The following is a 21,331-nucleotide window of genomic DNA, read 5'->3' as shown; positions in this document are numbered from 1 at the left end:
CTCTCAGCTGTTGCAGCTGCCGTGTAACTCTATTGTTGTCGCTTCGCAGCAGCGATGCTGTGGAGTTTGGAGGGAAGCAGGAGGCAAAGCGGTGGCATAGAGACACAGCCAGTCTGTATTAGTGCTATGTACTACTGCTGGCATCCAGAGACCTTCTGTTTTAGCCCTCCTTGTCACAAGATGTAGCTATGGCAGGGAAGTCTGCCTACATGAGAAATAGCCAGGATATCACCTGCAGCCTATCTCTGATATAAGTAGTGACTGACAGCAGCTATTCCAGGTTGAAATGCTACCAAGGCTACAATCTTAAGCACATTAACTTTAAAATAAGTCTTACTGATTTCACTTGAACATAGGCCCAGTTCATTTGTTACCATTTGTGGCATGAGCTATTTTCACATGGGCCGGTCCCATGCCACACCAGGAAGATCTGTAAAGGGGAACCATGTGGCTTGGCTTGGCTTGGTCAGATAAGAGACAGAGAAGGACTGTGGTCTATATGGATTTCATCTCCTTCTCCAAGATTCCTATCCAGCTAAGCTCCAGTTTTGAGCTTGGCGTTGGGCTCTTGGGACAAATGGGAATTCTGTTCATGTACCAAACATTGCACTGCCTAACTCCCACAGGGGGCTGGGTTGGAGATCATCCAGCAACCACCACCACCATGCAATTGTGGCTGCTCTCCCTGGATTTACTGACTGTGCCTACATATTTTCTGAAGCCTTGACCACATTTGTTTGCATGAAATGACAACAGGAGAACATGTCAGGGCTAGGACTGTTTGGTTCACCATCATATTTTCAGGTTTCCACTTGTTCAGTTTTAACATTTTTAACGCTAACCTGGATTTCTATCTCTTTTGTGCCCATCTAACTATCTGGAATATTTATTTCTCAGGCAATTCTCTTTTTTTAAAAAAATAAAAACATACACCCCTCCCTCTGTGCATTTTGACTGATAAGAAAGCTTGAACTGCAGCAGAAAATTACAGGTTCCTGTGCAAAGGCAAAGTGAGAATAATTCCTCAATGTAACCACTGCCCTGGGGGCCTGAATGCAATTAAATTATTAAATATTAATACTGGCTTAATTAACAGTAGCAAAAAAAAAAAAAACAGAGAGGATGTGAAAAGAAATGAGAAGCACGGATTGAGTGGGGAGGAATTGCTAGAGGATTGAAGCTTATACGCCTCTGAAAGGTGGAGTAAAGAAGGAGTACCCTGTGCAAGTAGCAGGCACTATAAGAGGCTTGTGTCTTATGAGAGATAGTGGCACACAAACAGATTGCTGTGTCATTGTCCAGCCATACTGCCAATATATGGACTGCTGAGAATGGAGGGGTCATATAGCAGGGATGGAAACCTCTGGCCTGCAGGCCTAATCCAGCCCACGGAGACTTTGTTCCCTCCATGGACCCCTCCACTCCCCTAGGCCCCGTTCCCTGTAGGATAGTGGGATCTTGGGAAGGCTAGCAGTGAGAGGAATCACTGTTGTTATCTCCAATCTGCAATCAGAGATAACCACAGAGATTCCCCTGTGTGCTTCACACACCCTTCCAATTGGGAGGAAGAGCAGCACACAGGGAATCCCCCGTTATCTCTGATCACTGATTGGAGATAACAGCAGGGATTCCCCCTTATGTGGTGCACCACTCCCCTTCCTGGCAAAGGGGAGTGACACCCTAAGTGCTCACCCCACCAAGGTGCAGAGTAAAGGAACGATCCTCCATCCAGTATCTCAGCTAAGGGGGCTTCAGTGTGTGCAGGGAGCCCACACACACCAAAGCCAGGAGCGACGGGAAACTCCATGCAGAGAGAGGCAGGAGCGATTGCCCTTGCCTCTCCCTGCATGGCAAGAGAGAGGCAAGCGCAAGGTGAGACAGAAATAGACAAGGTGAGATAGGAAATGATGAAGGGGGAGGGCTGCTCTTTCTGACCCAACATTTGAGGGCTTATAGTGAAGTCATGAACTATGTAGAAGCTGGAAGGTGAGATTCTTAATCAGGAGGCTGAAGCAGTGGCTGATGACAGCGAGGTGAAGTGTTTCTGAGATGGGTAGCTTCACACTCTGCTAATGAGGAGAAGCAGAGTCATACTATTCGCAGTAGAATACATTTTTTCCTGGCCCTCAGGCTCATTCCCAGTTAGGAATGTGATTAAATAGATCTTGTGCTAATAATATACCTTCTCTGCAGTCATTCCCCAAACTTCCTTTCCCCTTCCGACACTCGCATACATTGGACAAATGGTTTTTCGAGTTCCGTTTCTCACCTAAGGACAGCAGACAGTTTGGAAAGCTGTCAGAAGGGAAGGGGAGCAAGGATTTGCTTTCCCTATCAGAGCGACTGGCTAGGAGAGAAAGGATGAAGCATTTTGTAGAGGAAAATGCTCTCTTAGGGAAATTGAACATAAAGCATTTGTAGGTCACTAACCGTGAGAAATACATTCTCGGCAATCACCCCAGTTTAATCTAGACCTAGGTTATCCAATGCCTTTGGGGCTTCTTCTTATGCTTAAAAATGGCTTGCTGCTGCTACCGAAGATAAGCCTGCCGCCCTAGGATCTCATGGCTGTCTCTTCCTGCTTTCCCTTGCTGTGCAGCTCTCTCCTGGGTCCGAGGATGACGAGGGACACGACAGCTCCAACCGAGAGAATCTCGGCCGAATCCAGTTTAGTGTCGGCTACAATTTCCAGGAGTCCACCCTGACCGTCAAGATATTAAAAGCTCAAGAGCTGCCAGCCAAGGATTTCAGTGGCACAAGTGACCCTTTTGTCAAAATTTACCTCCTGCCAGATAAGAAACATAAGTTGGAGACAAAGGTGAAAAGAAAGAACTTAAACCCACACTGGAACGAGACCTTTCTCTTTGAAGGTACGTAAAAGGTTCTTGGTTTAGGGTGCTGGTTACAGAGGCAAGTTATGCTTAACAAGTCTGCTTCATGCCTCATTTATCTGCCTGTCAAGTGTGGAAATGTTTCCCTTCATAGACAGAACGCAAAGACGGGCAATATGATTGATGGTTAAGGGTGAAAATTGCAATTGTACACAATACATCTATCCCAACCTGCACCAATATGACTCCCTCTGGGAGTGTTGGACTACAATCCCCATCATCCTGAACCAGCATATTCATATTGTGTAGCCCAATATGTCTGGAGGCCCCAGATTGGAGAAGACTATTCTAACCAAATAGGAAAATTGTGTGTGCTGGATTAGAAAAGAGCATTTTCCCAATAGTGAAGCTGCTGGGCACACTAGGCATGTTCAGCAACAATTTTGAATATGCAACCCCTGCTCTGGGGTTGTCATGTCATGCGAACCTGGCAAGTGTGGGTTATGCAAAGGTTGTTTAACCCTCACATAAGCCACATTCACTGGGTTCATGACAATCCCCAAGCAGCGATTGGATATGCAACATGGTGCTGATGGGCACCATAGCATGGATTAAATAACCCATGACAAGTTGTGCCATGTTGTCTGAACCCAGTCATTGACTTTTGTCATGGAAACATCTTGTGGAGAAAAAGCTCCTGGAGGCCTGAGTGTATCAGAAGCTCTTGTCAGGATTGGCATCCATTATTGGGCAACTCAGCCTTATTTGGTTGGGATGGGAGAGATGGGAGGCATGTCTAGTCATGGTGGTGAAGGTGTGCCAAGTGAGAGCACTTTCCCATCACCTGCTCCATCACATGGGACTGGGGGCGGGGGGGAGGTGTTCTCAGGTGGCATGGGTCCTGGCCAAGTCAGCAACTTCTTACATTGCTTCCAACCTAAGTAGATCTCACAGCAAATGAGAGCAAAGATATGGGGCTGGATCTCACTCAGTGGGTCTTTTAGGGTCTAGGCTCCCACAACTGTCTGACCTAGATGACCTCTCACACTATCAGTGACTCTTGCCACATTTCTTTCCATTTCATTTCAGTCTGTCTCATAATCATGGCTCTCATTTAATGCATTTCCATGCATTTCCAATTTCCTCCTCTAGGGATTGCATGTGCATCTCTGTTTGCATGTGCATGCATATGCAGCATTTTGATGGGGTGTGCAATAGGGGTAGGTTGGGGGATCATAAGTGTCTCATGGGACTGTGAAATAGGATTGTGAAAGGTCAGAAACAATCCTCTCCCTACAATCCCCCCACCTCACCCCACCCCACCCCCAAAGTAGCAGAAGAACATTCATGTGTGATGGCGAATTAGTTGTGGGGAGGAAGTATCTGTGCACATTCAGCTTAAACTGATTTAAAGGAAGAAAAACTCTGATAATGAAGGTAAAGGAGTAGGATAACATTTGGGATGAGGAGCATCTTGAATGAGGAGCCTACTTTCACATGAAGAAACCAGGAAATGGTGTTCTCAGCAGTCTGTTTTGACAAATGATGGGTTTCAGACCACACCAGCAACTTGCACAATTTTCAAAGGCAGTTCACACAAAAACGAGAGGATGCAGACGTACCCTAAAACATTCATCTATCAAGTTCAGCATCACATCATGCTCTGGTCTATCTCTTTCATTTGGCCTGTTCATGCCACATACCATATCTTTCCTCTGCCTTATCTACTGTCATCCCTCCTGCCATGTCAGATCATGCCCCTAGTCCATCACATTTAGTACCCATCCTCGGGGGGAATGGCCAGTGCCTTATGTTACCATAGAGAGGCCAAGAGCCTTCACTAGTGATCTTAAGTGCAATGATGGATGGGCTGGGATTCCTTCCTGGCCCTTACAGCAGCCGGCCAGCTCCCTGAAGCATCAAGGGTTGATTGATGAAGTTGGATTACGACTCATTCATCTGGAACACCTACAAACGTTATTCAAGGCTGCAAGATTGCCCCGAAGCTTGGATCCCTTCATCCATGTTTCAGCTGGACCAATCATGACCCCTTCTCCATTGGCAGTCTATAGATATCTATATAGATATATAGATATATATCTTCCACATAAATAAAAGGAAGTGTTTGTGTGTATGTATGTCCTCGATGCACTCGAAAACCATATATCCGATTGTTATGAAACTTAGGATTTATTCTACCTCTGCCTGGGATGCTTTTAAGCATAGTGAACATTTCAACAGCCATCTTGAATCAAAAAGGTGGTAAATAAAAAAAAATTAAAGATGTGCTGCTTCAATATTATTTGATCAATTTCAACCAAACTTTGCATCACAATTTAGCACTGCAACAAGCAGATTTTAACCATACAACATTCATATTTTTCATGTTTTTAGACTTTTTTTAAAAAAAAAAAAACAAGTCCCAAATATTGACAAAAACATGTTAAAGTATGAAAAATAGAACAGACTCAGTTTGAAGCCAGGGAGGTTTAGTAGGCTGAGTTATAGGGCTGCCCTGTCCCTTCTACTGTGGGGCAGCTCCATCTAAGGGGGGTGGAGTGTGCAGACCCCTTCCTCAGGGGCCATGCCTAGGGGTGCCAGCAGGCATGCCTTCACTCAGGCGGGGCAGGCACAATGTGTCTAATTGTGATAGCTGTGTAAGTTTGCTTGAAGGCTTCTGGGGTATCAATTTAAAGGCAATTCCAACCTGTGCGCGAAGCCAGATCTGTTTGCTAGTGATACATATTCTGCTGTGGGAAAGACAAGCATATGCAACAAGGTGGTTGTTTTAACCCTAACCCAAGCGTATACTTGGGCTCTCTTTACTGTGGTTGCCTGCATTGAACTTCTCGGCTTTTTCATCTGCCCCTTTTGCTTTTGGCAGGTTTCCCTTATGAGAAAGTGGTTCAGCGGGTGCTCTACCTACAGGTCCTGGATTATGATCGTTTCAGTCGCAATGATCCCATTGGGGAAGTGTCTGTTCCCCTCAACAAGGTGGACTTGACCCAGATGCAGACATTCTGGAAAGAGCTAAAGCCCTGCAGTGATGGGAGTGTAAGAGACTTGCCTGGATTTTAAACACAGGGCTGATCAGAACATGGTTTGGTACATGTCTTGGGATGGGGGAGTGGGGACTGGCCATATGACTTCAGCCGCTTGTTTCTAGCATGGCCATAGGATTCCAAGGCTTCTGCAGTAGCTGATTTCAGGAGACACAGGAATATTGTGACCCTGATGATCTCTTGCATATTTCTCTTCATAACCCTTTACAATGAGGAAAGCTTTAAGGCCAAAAATCCTTGTAACAAGAATAAGCCTATAAGTCCTACCATGCATGGGCACCTTTTAGGGAGAGTCTGGGAAGCAGTATAGCCCACCCCTGCATGTTCCTCAACCCATGTGATTATTTGTCAGGAGCAGCAACATACATGTGTACAGCTTCCTGGTTGAACATGCCAAGTAATTATTGTTATAATCAACAAAATGGGTTCATGTACATGCCATACGCACAAAACCCTTTGCCTCCAAAAGAAAGCAAAGCAAAAAAATGAAAAAAATGCTCTTAAAATGCACCCCTTTTATTATTAATTCTTGAATATATAAAAGAGAAGGGTTATAAACTTACCTCTCCCTTGAAACCCCACTATTTTTATTTCTACCCCACTAAAATTTAAAAGGTCATCCCTGAATGTGAGCAGGTGTGAAGGAACAGAACTGTCCTGCGTTCTTATATTTAATTTGGTTTTAGGATATTATGGGGTTACGTTTTGTTTGTGTGTGTGCTAGTCAGTTTCAGCTAAAAGTTTAATAGTTTAGAGGTCAAACATTTAGTTAGAATGTAGAGGTCAGGAAGTTGTGCTCAGAGTAGTAGGATATTATAAAGTTCAACAGAAGATCAGAGGAAGAGAGAGAAAAAGTTTCAACTCAGGAAATAGAAATATAGTTCACAGAAACAAGAAGAAACTATCCTCCTGACTGGTTGGAGTTGGGGAGAGGAAAAAGTAATAATTTTAGATAAAAGCCAAAGGCAGGAGAAGTACTCACAGAACAGGGTCCGATTTCCCTTATTACCATGATGGCCTCCACTTTATTCCAAACAGCTACATCTACCCAGCCATAAGCATTTTTTACCTTGGCCAATGTGAACACAAGCCTGATTGAAGCAATGATGTTAGCCGATGCCAGATCATTGCACCCCACATTTATCAGCTGGCCATGATGAAAGCACATTTGTAGGTATACTGTGTGTAGAATTAGGGGGACAGGCTAGATCCTGGCCTGTAATGGGATGGTTTCATTCCCAAGTTTATACACAGCGAGGGTCAGTGATGCACAATGTATTAGACAAGAATTGCCCAGTCTCTGCTAACTCTTTCTTCACTGCAGGGAAGCCGAGGAGAGCTGCTGTTATCCCTTTGCTACAACCCAACTGCTAACTCCATCGTTGTGAATATTATCAAAGCTCGGAATCTTAAAGCCATGGACATTGGGGGAACATCAGGTACTGGATTCCAGAGCAGCCCTTGCATATATTTATATACCCTGGCAAATAGCTCTAAAGTGAGCCACAAATGTTTCCTTCCCCCCCCCCCTTTATTGGCCTCCTTTCTGACATAGTAGCCAGGTATTATTTATGTCCATCATCTCCAGTTGACATTGAACAGGTATTCACCTGAATCCATGAGGGCTTAAACTGTGGAGAGGGGTGGGATCCTGCACACTAGCCCAGCCCCTTAGGACTCCAGGTGTGCCAGCCTGCCCCCTCAGTACTCCCCCCCCATTTTGAGCAGGAAAGTCTGAAGGTGTGTTCTCCTTTGTGTAAATGGGGACTCCAAGGACCAGCCAAAACTAACTGACCCACAACCAGAACGGTGTGCTCCTTTTGTGCAGATAAAAGATCACCTTTGAACTTCTTCTGACTAATGTCAGAACAGCTGATGAGCTGAAGTGCTTATTGTGCTGTATTTTCAGGTATTCCCAAGACTGGGATGAAAATGCTAAAGAGCCACAAGTTTCCTTGGAAGGTTCTGTCACATGCTGAAAAGGCGACTCACTTTCCAATTTAATTTTTAAATTTTAAACTGAAAAGTAGCATGCCTCTTCCAGGTCTTAAGGCTCATGATGCAACCCCCTTGCTGAACCTAAAAAGGGTTCGGTGTGGTCAACGTGCAAATAGAAGACCACCTGGGAACCCCATGTACACTATCTTGAGGGAAGGAAGGTGAGATATACCCCTTATAGAATGAATAAAAAACTAGCAGTGCAAAGGGCTATAATCGAACCCCACCTCTAAGGCATATACATGACTTCCCTCCTGGTATGCATGTGGCTTTTTGAAGTCCTGGCCAGAAGGGGCAAATACAGACATTTGTTTTTAATTTGGAAACATTTCAAGCATCTTTCTTATAGTGGACTTAAGGAAAGACTATGGAGTGGCTTCAAACAACTAGGACACCAGAATAGCAGTCTTCTGTACAACTAAGTTTCAAAACCATTAGAAGTTCTAGAACAGGAATGGGGAATGTGTGGACCTCCAAAGTTGTTATTCTGCCATTCCTGTCATCCTGCATCACTGCCTATACTGATGGGAGTTGCAGCCCAACAACTTCTGGAGGGACCACATGTCTCCCATCCTTCTTCTAGAAGCCCATCTGTCCCATTGGAGGACCAAGATTTCCCTTATTATGGTCTGAACCAAAAGGGAAAACTGATTCCAAGTCCATTATGTTGCTTGTAGTTGGAAGCACGTATTATTATTATTATTATTATTATTATTATTATTATTATTATTATATCCTGCCTTTTGCCCAATGCTGGGCCTCAAGGCTGCCTTACAAAGTTTAAAACATACATTGGGGGGGGGGGGAGAAAAAAACCCCATAGTTTAAAATTCACAACAAAATTATAAGACATTAACATAGATGGAGGGCCAGATTATTCTCCAAAGGCCTGCTGGAACAAAAAAAGTTTTAGCCTGAATATATACATAGGCATATATTTCTCTCATTTGCTTCCTCTCTCTTCTTTATCAAGGAGGATGGTGTTTGTGGCTTATTTACTTGTGAGGAGGTAGGTTCTCTTTCCCGTGCACAGGGTATATAGAGACCTGAAAGTGTGGCCATCTCATAAGCAGTCTGGCGCTGGAATGCAATAGGAACTCTGGCTAAGAATAAAGCCCTCAGACTGAAGGGCTGGTTGTACAATCAAGCAGACCCATGAGTGGCTGAGCATGGTTCTAGCTCAGGAGTGGGCAACTCCCAGGATCCCAGGGGCCAGTTCCCTACCCTGAAACCCACCACTACATTTGCTGCTGGAATTCAAAAGCAAGGCAGCAAAAAGAGTATTTTTTTCTGCTTTGCTGCCCAAATTCAGGGGCAAACCACAGCTTGCATCCCCTTAGTAGGAGGGAAAACCAGTCTTGTTTCACTACCGTGCAGCCAAATTCCTGTGGAAAATTCACCAGTGGTGGCATGGGGGGACACAAAAAGGGCATTTGGAACTGAGGATAGCCCAGTTCATTCTGCATTGGAAGCTGATTGCAATTGAGTATTGACAGGCATCACTGAGTAACTACTTGCATAACTGGGCTGGCGAATTAGCTGTCCTTGAAAAGAAGCTGTGATGCAAATGGCTCTCTGGATGTGGGACAGAACTTCCAATATGGGACAGATTAGAATATGGGAGGGAGGGATTTGGAATCAACCTTTTGCTCATTTTCCCATGTGCAAGGACAGTTAACACCTGGAGCTTTAGATGGAAAGAAACCTGAACCTTGTTTTTTCAGAATGCACATAAGTGCTTCTCAATGCCAAGGGAGAGAAGTGATCCATCATTAGCAGATCTGATAAGGCCTGGTGGAGCCTGAGTCAGTGGAGGCTGGTGGCTCCTATTTCAGTGGGACGGTAAATCTGCCCTGGGTTTCAGTCAGAACTTGGAGCTATCAGAAGTGCTGAACCCTGTCCCCAAAATGGGTTCAGCACCCTGGATAGCTCCTTTAGAGTTCTGACTGAAACCCAGAGTGGATTCAAGTCACTAGGCCTCCACTGGTCTGAGTCCTGGAGTGCTTCTTCTTGGACCCTCTGCAGCCTCAACCCCTCCACAGTTAATAATGTGCTGGTGATTGTGTCCTCTTTCCTTTTCTTTTTTGCCTGCGCCAGACCCCTACGTGAAGGTGTGGCTGATGTACAAAGACAAGCGGGTGGAGAAGAAGAAGACAGTCGTCATGAAGCGGTGCCTGAACCCTGTCTTCAATGAGTCCTTCATTTTTGACATCCCCACTGAGAAGCTGAGGGAGACGACCATTATCATCACGGTCATGGATAAGGACAAGCTCAGCAGGAACGATGTCATTGGAAAGGTGAGTCGGCCTCCCAGACAAGAAGCTCCTCGGTCCTGTCCAAGGCCTATTGGTCGAGACAGCAAGGCAGTAGACAGAAAGGGAGGGAGCTCTGTCAACAGAGGGATTGCCGTAGGGTAACCAGATACCCCGTTCAGCAACTGCTGATATATCCCGTTCAAGTGGCATTTGTGTATTGATTTTCATATTTATTTAATGTACATCCCATCTTTCTGCCCCCTAAAAATGGTGCTCTGGTGGCTCCCAATAAAATCCAGATGAAAAACAAAACCTTAATTAAAACACCTCATAAAACAAACTAACATAGCGTAAAAACAATTTAAAACACAACAATGACAAGCAGGTGTTCAAGCAGCCATGCAGGTAAGCCACAGCTGTTGCTGGAGTTGCCCCAAGCAAATATCAAAATCAAGCCAAAGTCCTGAAACAGGATAAAAATATACAAATAAAAAGGGGATTGAAGCAATGAACTAACCAGCAAGAGTGTGTTTGTATCATCATAAAAATAAAAAATAAAATGATGACCAGGTTTAAACCTGAGAGAAAACTCCAAAGCTGTGCCTTTCCCATTGACCCAGTTTGCACGTAATGGCAACAAATGGCAAGTTAAATAACCCATCATTTGCCAGGTTGTCGCCACCGTACTGAATATACAGCTTCCAAGCTCTCTTATATCCGAACCATGACATTATGAATTAATCATAGGTTAAATAACCCACAGTTAACCTACAATTACTTGCTAGGTTAACTGTGGGTTTAACCTACAATTAACCCATAGTGTCCAGGTTCGGACACCACAGAGCAACCTCCAATTAAGCCAATTGGAGGTTGCACATTCCAAATTATGGTGGCATGCTCCAGGCACATGTCACAGCAAATTGTGGGTAAATAAACCCATGATTTCTTGCTGTTACATGCGAACAGGTCGATTCTGTTCTAAGCTGGGACCTTACAGTTTGTGTGGCCATTTCCCCAGGCAGGTTGTTCCTGACTCATCTAACATTCTCACACCATTTACTGATGTTTCCAGAAATGGAGTAATTGGCACAAATAACAAGGAAGGGACATGCTTGCCAATCAGAATTTAGGCTTTACATTCCTCTGTCTTCCTGATGTGATGGATTACAACTCCCAGCATCTCCAGCCAGCATGGTCATTGTCCAACACATCTGGAGAGCACCAGGTCAGGCAAGCTGGTACAACATAACATTAGTCAAAGAATACATGCCCCTTCCTCTTCTGTCCCAGACCTTACAAGAAAAATGTCTACCGTGTGAGATACAACAAGAGGAGGGATGGGGCGAAAAAATCAAGAGGAACACAGGATGAATGTGGGCAAGTGTAATTAAAATCAAAGGCCTTGCGAAAAGGTGGGGTTTGAGGATGGATTTGAAGAGAGAAAGAGAGAGAGGAAGAGAAATGGCACCACACAGGAGTTATTCGAAGCATTGGGGGCATCAGAATAGAATTAAAGCATGGTTTAAGAAAGCAGGAGGCTTTCACACAGTCAAGGGTGGTAGGTTTAGAGGACTGAAGGTCAAGGGCAGAAATGTAATGAGAAATAAGGGCAGAAAGATGAAGGGGGTGGGAGGCAAGGAGAGAGATGCCTCTGGCTGCCTTGATGTTTCATCCACCCAATGGAAATTGAAGATTTCATACAAACTGAGAATGTTGGGTCAGAGGCAATTTTATAAACTGCGTGCAGCCTCTGCTTCCCTCTAAGGGACAAGCTACCTATTACATGCAAATGTAAACGGCCAGTGGGGAAAAGGTAATGTCCCACCCCATCACAGCTCCTCTGCTCAAAATTGCAGCCTCCTAAGGCTGCTTTTCACCTTAAAAAAACTAAAAATTAAAAAAACTGGGGCTCAATTTTATATGCCTTTGTTTGAAACAAATCACTTACCCTGAAGGAAAACCAATTGTCTTTCAGTTGTCCCTGACAGATGTTTAACATTCGCTCTCGGTCTGGGAAAGAGGGGTGTGAAAAGCAGCAGCTGATCCATCAATGTATTCTACCATGAGTTAGGCAGCATGATTTGGGTTGCAGTGACTAGGTTTCATTTCAGCTGGTTTTCTTCTGTCAAGGATTTCAGGTAATTAGCCTCAGAACAGCATGTTCCTTGTGAAGTCTTGAGAAAGAAATACCTGAGTGTATCAGCACAATCTTGACTGGGTCTGAACTCCAGTCAAAACCTACATTCTATAGTCAGACAACTTGAGTGCCTTGATCCAAACTTTCATGGGCCCTCTGAAGCCTAGCACTTTCTCATACAAACTGCCCCATTCATTTCAACAGAGAGAATTGGTCCCCCTCCTAAATAAGCACGAGGACTAACACTTTCTTATAAAAGGTACACTTTCAAAGTCTTTCAGAAAAGAAAAGAACATACAATCCCTGATTTTAAAAACTATAGAAATTGACTTGTCTTTTGAAAGTTGAGCATTCAATTTATCACCAAGATGAAATTTGCATCTCTTTTTGCATCTTGCCAACCCCTATTTTTTTGTTTTTTGTGCTGCCCGCTTTTCTCCCTACCCCTTGCCTAAGCAGGTTTGTTCCCTGTGTGCATTTGTGCACAATATTGATTGATTGATCAGGACAAAACGCTGTGGCCCTGGGAAAAAAAATTCTAACTGAAATATGCTAATTATCTACTTTAAATGCTTTTTTTTTTTCTGGTGGCAAATCTTTCCGAGTTTGCATGATCACAAAATGAAGCATTTTGGAAGGGATCATAGAATTAGATGCACAGAACACAGGGATAAAATAGTAACTGGAGATCACCCGACGGGTTGTAGAGCAGTGCAATGAGGAAACACTGCCCTCTAGCCAGCCCAAGTGCCACCACGCTCCTCTTCTGGCATAATTGCTTTTCAGGGTTTTTTTTTTTAATGTTATATAGTTCCTAGTCATTTCAGGAATTTTATAAATAATAGGTCCTGTGACAATAATGAGGCCTAGAAGCTTGCTTTAAAAATGTAAAGTTAACAATTTGACGTACCTGATTTAGCTACCTGATTCTGTATTAAGAAGCTAGATCATGTCATTTGGATCCCTAAACCTTCCCAGAGTACGGCAGCAGTTCAATTCCAGAATATTAATATGTAGACTTCCCTGAATCTGCCCTGCGCATGGTCTCTGGCCTGTTCAGGGCTGGCGTCAAGAGTAGGCATGGTCAGCACCTCCCGAGTGCCCACATCCCAGCAGAAGCCCCCTGGACGAGAGCTCCCTGGACTTGCTCCTCCACTTCACCAGTGCAAACTGCTTATTCACCTGCCTCTCACTCTGGCCCGGGCAAGGATGGTGAGAAAGAGGAGCAGGAGATGCCACTGCTAATTTGCTCCCTGCCTGTCAAGCGATGATGAGAAAGAGGAGGAGGGGCAAAAGCAGCTGATGACAATGACAGTGAGAAGGTAAACTTACCAAGGGAGGAGCCCATGGAGGGTTTCTTGCCCAAAGAACTGGACCAGTTTATAGCCAACAGGTGAAACAATTCCATCCAGATAAGCAGGTTCCAGAGTATTCTCATATTTGTATTTAATCCAGAATAGCTGCCACCATTCCACAACATGTTTAGATCCTGGTGGATTGGTGATACCTTATTAGCACAACTGAGGAGCAATTATTTGGCACTGACGTAAGGGCTCGATCTACACTACTGCTTTATAGTAGTATTGAAGAGCACTGATAACTGTTTGGGCAGAATCCACATTCCATATACCGCTTTCATAGTGTTATATCCTGCTTTTTATTCCACATTTGTAATGATTTGACACAAGGTGTAGATCTGGTCTAAGTCTGTACATTCATTTCTTGTTTAACCAAAAGTCCTTTCTAATTGTACTGTTCCTTCTTCAGGAATATCCCATGAGCATAGTACCAAGCAAATAGGGCTCACTGGCATTTGAAAATAGGGAGCTGAAGTGGCACATAAAATTACTTTGACGTACATCCAATTCTAGCTTAACCTACAGGGCAATCCTAGCTCCCTCAGACAGCCATCCTAGTAGGATAGGATTGGAGTAGAGTTTCACCTCTGCCAATGGATCAGACCTCTACGAGAGGGTGAGCTCTCCACCCTAGAGGCCCCATTTACGCCCAAGGTAAACTCCAGTGTTCCTGCCAGCAGTAGACAATGAAAAGTTCCAATATTTGGTGTCCGGGGTGGGTGGGGTGGGCACAGCAGGAATACTACATGTCCTTCATCTTCTGAGGAGGCGCCAGGATCACACACATAACACCACACCACACCCACACACCAGCCTGGAGCTGGCATAATTAACCCCCCACTCCCTGCCAGTTGGAAGCAATAAGAAAGGCCATCCTACCCCACACGTACCTCCTGTCCTGGCTGCCATAACCTGATAGGGCTTTGGAAGTGGTACTTGCAAGGTGTAGCTGGCCTCTACTTTAATTTCTGAGCTCTAAATATATATACCAACATGGTCAACAACAATAACAGCCCAGGAAATAAGCATTGTACCATGTATCCAATCTTTCTTTGCCTCAAAGCATTTCTGCTACACTCATCCCTCTGGAGTACAGAAAACTTGCTTAGGATAAACTTGAATCTAATGAAACTCTATTTATAGCGAGGTATAAAATGAAAGGCTTAGATAATTGCAGAGTACTGTGGTTTGCAGGCAGTAGTGAAACTACTCTAAAATGTAACTTCTGGAAGGAGGTGTGCAATGACTTTGCATCAGTATTCTTATCAGGTTTACACAGGCAAAAGACTTTTATTGTCTTTGGTGGAGTTGTTGGCATGAATTCAGCCCTTCTTTGGTTCTATGAATTGTGTTCACACTGAATGTATGAAGCTGTCTTATACCAAGTCAGACCATCAGTCCATCTGTCGTAGTGTTGACTGGGTTTGCACAGCACACTAACGCACACTCAATGGTTGAGTGTGGGGTTTTGTTATAGCTTATTTTTCCTAAAGCAAGCCATCTTGAGAACCCGTGGTTTTTTGCTGGCTTGTTCAGGGCATTTAACAAGCCACACTGCATGATTAATGAGCCATCCTGTGGAAAATGTCCTGAGCTCAGACAACATGCTAGCCCATAGTTCAACAAACAAGCAACGGTTGAACAATTACCCACATTCAGCCACTGAGTGTGGGTTAGCGTGTTGTGTGAACAGCAGCATTGTCTGACTAATAGCATTTGTCTAGGGTCTCAGGCTGAGGTCTTTCACATCACCTTAAGTTCCATGGAGTTTGTCATCTCGAGTTCCTTGGAGGAAAAAAAGCAGGATATAAATGTAATAAATACATAAATCACCTGCTACTCAGGATCTAAACTCACAGGTGGGCAACCCATGGCCCATGGAGAGCCCCACCCACTTTCTCCTGCCACACAGCTGATCACCCATCACCCGGGCAGCTAGGAACTGATCTTTGTTCCGAGTTGGTACTAGCACCAGGAAACAACAATTTTGATCATGTGTGGGTGGGTGCGCATATGCGTGTTTGTGTGAGTGCATGTGTATGCCTTCACCCTAACATTTACAAGATGTCATTCAGCAATGAGTCATTCAACAATGCAAATTCACTTTTGTGATTTGGCTTTTCCTTAACAAATATTCGTATAGCTCAACTAACTTTAGGGAATATAGAACACACATTTGTATTAGCTGGAGAGCTGGCCTCTTGTTTAGAAATGCCAGATTATACACAGCACTTTAAAAGAAATTAATCAGCTCCAAATCTGATTTACATTAAATATATATAATTCTACTCCCATTAATGTAATGATGATAAATTAATGCAGTAATCTTGTTATTATATCTGCATGCCACAGAGAGTCAATTATTCCCTAATGCAGCATTGTATTAAAACAAGCAACGTGTGTATTAAATTAAAATCAACATAACATAAACCCAGCATCAAGAGAATGAGAATTTAAGCACAGCAAAATTGTATATCAAAGGCAAGCTTGGCCCAGTTTCTTAGAATTCAGAGATCTTCCAATTAATGACAAGTTCTGCCACAGACTCTAGAGGTGACTCCACATGCTTCACTGTTCAATCCTTTGCAAGTCTACCTGGAAGAAATCCAATTACATTCAATGGGGCTTGCTCCCAGGTAAATGGGCATAGAATTGCAGTCACAATTTCCTGAGGAATGAAAATAGCAACCCCAGTAAGAAGGCAGCTAGCTACTTGTATTGCTGGCTGCCATGAATTATTTCTCCCAAGGAACGAAATCCCAAAGTCAATAGTCAATTGCTAATGACTGACATACTGAAAATAGTCAATTTTTTCATACTGAAAATAATCTACTTTTCACACTGAAAGTAATCTATTATTCAAAAACATTCTCTTAATGCCTCCACCCATTTTTATTCTTAATCCATATATCACAGTTGAGAAGAGAAAAGAAGGGAAGGAAAGTTTAGCTCAGATCTTGGTAGGGATCACAGCAGAACTGAAGTGAAATTTCCACCTTGTCTTCCTTGTGGGAGATCATGCGCTTATTTGTTCCCTTGGTCACTAAGAGCTCCATTGCACCAGCGATTTATCACACACTCGCTATTCCTGGTATGTGGATTTGTGGTGTGGTAGTCACAAGGTGTCATCCCTGTCCTGCATTCATCTTGCTCCTCCCCGCCCCCATCCTTGTTGCATTTTATTTTGGTGCGGGGAGAGTCTGGATTATTTTCCCTACAGGCTTTTTCTTTTGTTGGGTGTGTGTGCTAATGGAGTCTTGATGACGAAAGAGAAGGGTGGGACAGTTCTCCTCCTCCAGCACGTCATTGTAGGGTCTTGTTAGTTGGTTGAATGGACTTTTTAGTGCTCCAACCGCCACCGCCCCCATTGCCCACAGAAATGGAGCCCAGATGAAACCTTAAATTATTATTAGGATACTTTTAGTTTGCTTTTAGGATACTTTTAGGATGTTTTTTTAACAGTGTATACTATATTTTTAATTAGTATTTATGTATTTTATGCTTGCTGTTGTTCCCTGCCTCGATCCAATTGGAGAGGCGGGTAAGAAATATATTAGTAGTAGTAGTAGTAGTAGTAGTAGTAATTGCTAGATAACAAAGTCAGAGTGAAGGGGGAGAAGAGCCCCCGCCCATCAGAGTACCACACCCAATGAACTGGAGGAGGAAGGAGAAGGGGCGGGGTGGAGTGGAAGAGCAAACCACATGTAAGGGACCGCGTGTGAGAGAGCCCTTGCAGCGCTTATGAAATGGAGATAAAAAACTTGGAGACAAACCAGAGGGGCGGGGGAATAGGTGTGATGGAGCCCTAAGGCTGCAGTCCTGGGGTCTCTGGAAGAGCTTCCCGGGAACCATAGGGCTTTTCAGGTCTCTTCTCCAAAGGAGGAAAGAAATGATGCTCCCTCACAAAAACTGCTGCAGTCCTTACCTCTCGGACATCAGAACTCCAAACTCAGGAGAGGCCAAAAAGGGCTGTGTGTGGATTGGGGGTGTTCCCTGTGTGCCCCAAGAGAAGCTGTGAATCCACATCCCTCCCATGCCTCCAAAGCAGGGGAAGAACTACACCAGACCTGAAGCCAGTCTAGTTGGTTTCCCTCCCGTTGACATCAACAGGAGGGAAGCAATTTAAGGAAGGAGAAGAAACAGAAAAGGACGTTTACACACAGAATCCCACCACCACTACCACCACTCGCCTTTCCCTTCTGCTCTGCCAGCGTGAGTCCGGCAGGGCGTTTTGATTCTTTGGAGGCTCCGACATCGGAGCTCCTGACCCCAAACAGTAGGATTCCTGTTAGTGGAATGATCCAGCAAGCAAATCTGAAACCAACTAGAAGAGAACTCGCCAAGAAGTTTCAGGTGACAGCAGCCCGAGGTTTAGAATAGCTCCCCCTCCTCCCCCTCTGCTGCAGCAATGTGATAATAATGAGTGATTGAATAATTGCCATTATTGTGCAACCTCCAATCAAGTTATGAAGTCGCATTTCTTTGAGTGAGAGTCAGGAGGCTCCATTAGTGGATCTGGAAGACGAGCTTTGGCTGTCATTGCGGGGGAGAAGCTGACACATGCAGCAATATAGAAAGGCAGTGGATAAAAATAACCAAAGCTACCAGAGGGATTAACACTTGTTTGCATTGCCATAGAACTAATTTTGACACCTCCAGCACATTTGTTCAGCAGAAGAGGAATGAAGGGTGGCAGCTGGTGTGGGTGAAAAGCTCCCTCCGACGGGGCTGTGCTGTGAGTTCTGCCCTGGCAGATGCACAGCCCAAGGCAGTGCAGTGGGCATCGATGGCTGGAGACGTCTCTCTCCAAAAAGCCTCGCGTCAACGTTGGAGTATGGGGCTTTTCTAGCTGGTAGCTGGGCGGCTGCAGTACTCCGTCAGAGAGATTGTGCTGTTCTGCAAAACACATCACCAGGGGGTTAGTATTATTAGGAAAAGTCATTCCTCAGACCATCACAACCCATGGATATCAGAAATGTCTCTCTGGCCTCGTGAGTAGGGTCCCTAGATCCCTGTGGCCTTGCCTGTAGGTCTGGGGTGTCCAACAGACTGCCTGTCCCTCCAATTTTTTTTATCTTTTCCTTAAGATTTTTTTTTTAAATTAAACATTTTTGTTTTGTTTCTTTACTGGAAAGCTGGCTTGCTGCAAAGCTAAGTGCTGTCCTCCAGTGCCACATTTACTTGGGTTCAAAAGAGTGATTTTGTGCTGTGGAGCTCAGGCCCCACACTGTTTTTGTATGTAAGTTTATGGGGAAGTTACTTTTCTTTTAGTAAGGCTTCTGGAAAATGGGTTGATTGCATTAGTGAACCTGCACTCATGCATTTCCAATATCACATATAATTTGGAGGTAAGTGGGACAATCACTTCACCCCAAATTGCCACCCCAAAATTTCTGAGTCTGTGAATGAGGTGGTGAGACTGGGGCAACAGGACCATATCTAATAGACCGCAACCGCTGAAACCAACAGCAACAACGCCGATAATTTAGTAGCCAGGAAACTTCTGTATAAGGATGCTTTATCTGATGGTGAAAAGAAAGAAAGAACATGGCTCAGTGGATCTCCTTAGGGTGGGTGCCACCACAAAAAAGGCTCTGCCCCATATTCCAGTCAATCACACTTCTGAGAGAGAAAGGTCGCAGTTGAAGGGTTTGAGTCTTCTTTCCACACTTCACAGGAAATACTGGTGGATCACTGATGAAATCCAGCTGCCATGTACATTAGCATTTCATGGTAGGCCATAAACTTGCATTTATAACACCTTAGATTCAGAGGGCTTCCAGACAAGGCTTTTATTGTGCAATCGCCTTGCCTCATTCATTCACAGAGTTTTACTGGGAGTCCAGACAGTGACATCTTCAATTGCAAGTCTCCTAGGTTTTCCCACCATTTCTTCCATCTTTTTTTACCAGAAAAAAAATCCCTTAAGGAGGAAAAGATGGAATAGTTGCACAATGCCCTTTAATTGATAGCATTCGGAGCACCCTCCATCTGGAAGCACCCTCAGTTTCTAGCACCTCTAACTGAAAAGGCAACAAGTAGCAGCCTGAGGGCCACTACACATCATCAGTTAAAAATACTGGGCTAGAATCATCATAACTGTGATTCATTATCCCTAACAGTGACTGTTGCTGAGAAAGGTGAGCAGTGCCAATGGAGTAACGTCTAACTTTGTAGGCCACCAACAGCACATAATACGTAGCAAACAACGAGAACTTTGGGAATCTGCTGATGAAATTTTGCATACTGGAGAACCACTGAGCTTGTTTATACAGGCCTTTCCCCCTCCCCAAACAGTTTTCTTAATAGAGTTGCTCTGGAGAGTGCTTGTGCATATCAGTGCAAAGTGTGTACACTGGCAGCACACCGTTTTTGCATGCAGTTTCCGTGATCATGGAAGGTCCCCCCCCCAAAAAAAAATTGCAGCAGTGATTGCAGAAATGGCTGCTGAGTATAGCCATGATTGTAAGGAATTGTCAAGAGCGATTACGCACAGAAAAAGCAGCCAGGGAAATGCCTGAGTGCCCTTGGATGTAAAGCTATCTGGGTAACTCACACACTGCATTCTCTAACCGCCATTCTTCATGCACAGTGCCCACTGACGTCGTGTAAATTTTGAAGTGCAGGAGCTCATCGTGTCAGCCCCCACAGCCATGCCCCAAAGAAGAATCTATAGTATTATAAATATGTGGGTGTGCACATGCTGCATGCATGTGTCTGGGCCTGTTCAGACAACATGCTAAGCCATGGTTAGGCCTCTAACCCTTTTGCAGCAAATGGTCAGTGAGTGTGTTTAAACCATGGTTATGTAGCCAACATGGTTCGGGATGGTTCACATGACACGCTAAGCCATAATGTTTAGCTCAAAATGCTTAACCACTGTGGCTTAGCATGTCATCTGAACAGGGTCTCTGTGTGCATGCATTTCTATTGTTTTATACACAAAAGGGGTAATACATAACCAATGGAAAGTGCTTGATATAACCCATTCATTTTGTTTTACTTGAATTTCATTTAATTTAATTTTTCCTATGTAACTATTAATTTATCCAATTTTTGCTTAATGTATTTACTTATACACATATAACATTTACTCTTTAAATTTAGGATATTGAGAAGGGAGGGGAAACCTTAAAGAGGAGAGAATTGGGGGGTGGAAGGAGAGAAGGTTCTTGTTGCGTTGGGAAATGGGGGGATCTAATACACTGATAATAATAATAATAAAACAAACATCATAAAACACAGTCCTCAAAAAAAAAACCACTAATAAAATCGTACAATGAGGTTTATAGGCGATGACTACAATCTTATGCATAGTTACTTGGGAGTAAGAACCATTAAACTTAGTGGTGCTCTCTTCTGGCTGCAAATGTTCAACTTGTAAAACACATTGAGCTTTAACAAATGGTCTTCAGTTAGCTGGAATGCAATCTTGCATTTCTACTTAGTAATGCAAATAATTTGACAATGAAATGTTCCCATGTAAACTGCCAGTGTGAAGTAGGCTCTCCATCAAAGAAAAGAAAAGAAGTGTCCTGCTTCTGCATGACTATTTTTCTCATTCTCTGACTTCCTCCATGCTAATACCACAAACGAGGCCTCAGTGTGATCTCATTCACTTGCCAGAGCCAGGAGGGTTCTTCAGTTACCCTGGCAGATGGTGTCATCACTCCTGCCCTGAAAAAAAAAG

The 21,331-nt window shown here is 44.0% G+C and overlaps 1 protein-coding gene across 4 annotated transcripts in view; it reads left to right on the top strand.

Moving 5' to 3' along the window:
• The window catches only part of SYT7 (synaptotagmin 7), a 271,828-nt gene that overhangs the window by 248,392 nt on the left and 2,105 nt on the right, over positions 1-21,331 (top strand). For all 4 annotated transcript variants that reach the window (XM_063117019.1, XM_063117018.1, XM_063117016.1 and 1 more), the window contains 4 exons: positions 2,600-2,870; positions 5,716-5,885; positions 7,218-7,332; positions 9,989-10,188. In XM_063117019.1, coding sequence (XP_062973089.1) covers positions 2,600-2,870; positions 5,716-5,885; positions 7,218-7,332; positions 9,989-10,188 — 756 coding nt within the window. The remainder of the gene's footprint in view (positions 1-2,599; positions 2,871-5,715; positions 5,886-7,217; positions 7,333-9,988; positions 10,189-21,331) is intronic.

This window comes from Elgaria multicarinata, chromosome 2 (assembly GCF_023053635.1).
Source record: "Elgaria multicarinata webbii isolate HBS135686 ecotype San Diego chromosome 2, rElgMul1.1.pri, whole genome shotgun sequence".
NCBI lineage: Eukaryota > Metazoa > Chordata > Lepidosauria > Squamata > Anguidae > Elgaria > Elgaria multicarinata.
Note: the sequence above shows the minus strand (reverse complement) of the source record. Positions and strands in the feature narration are given on the sequence as shown.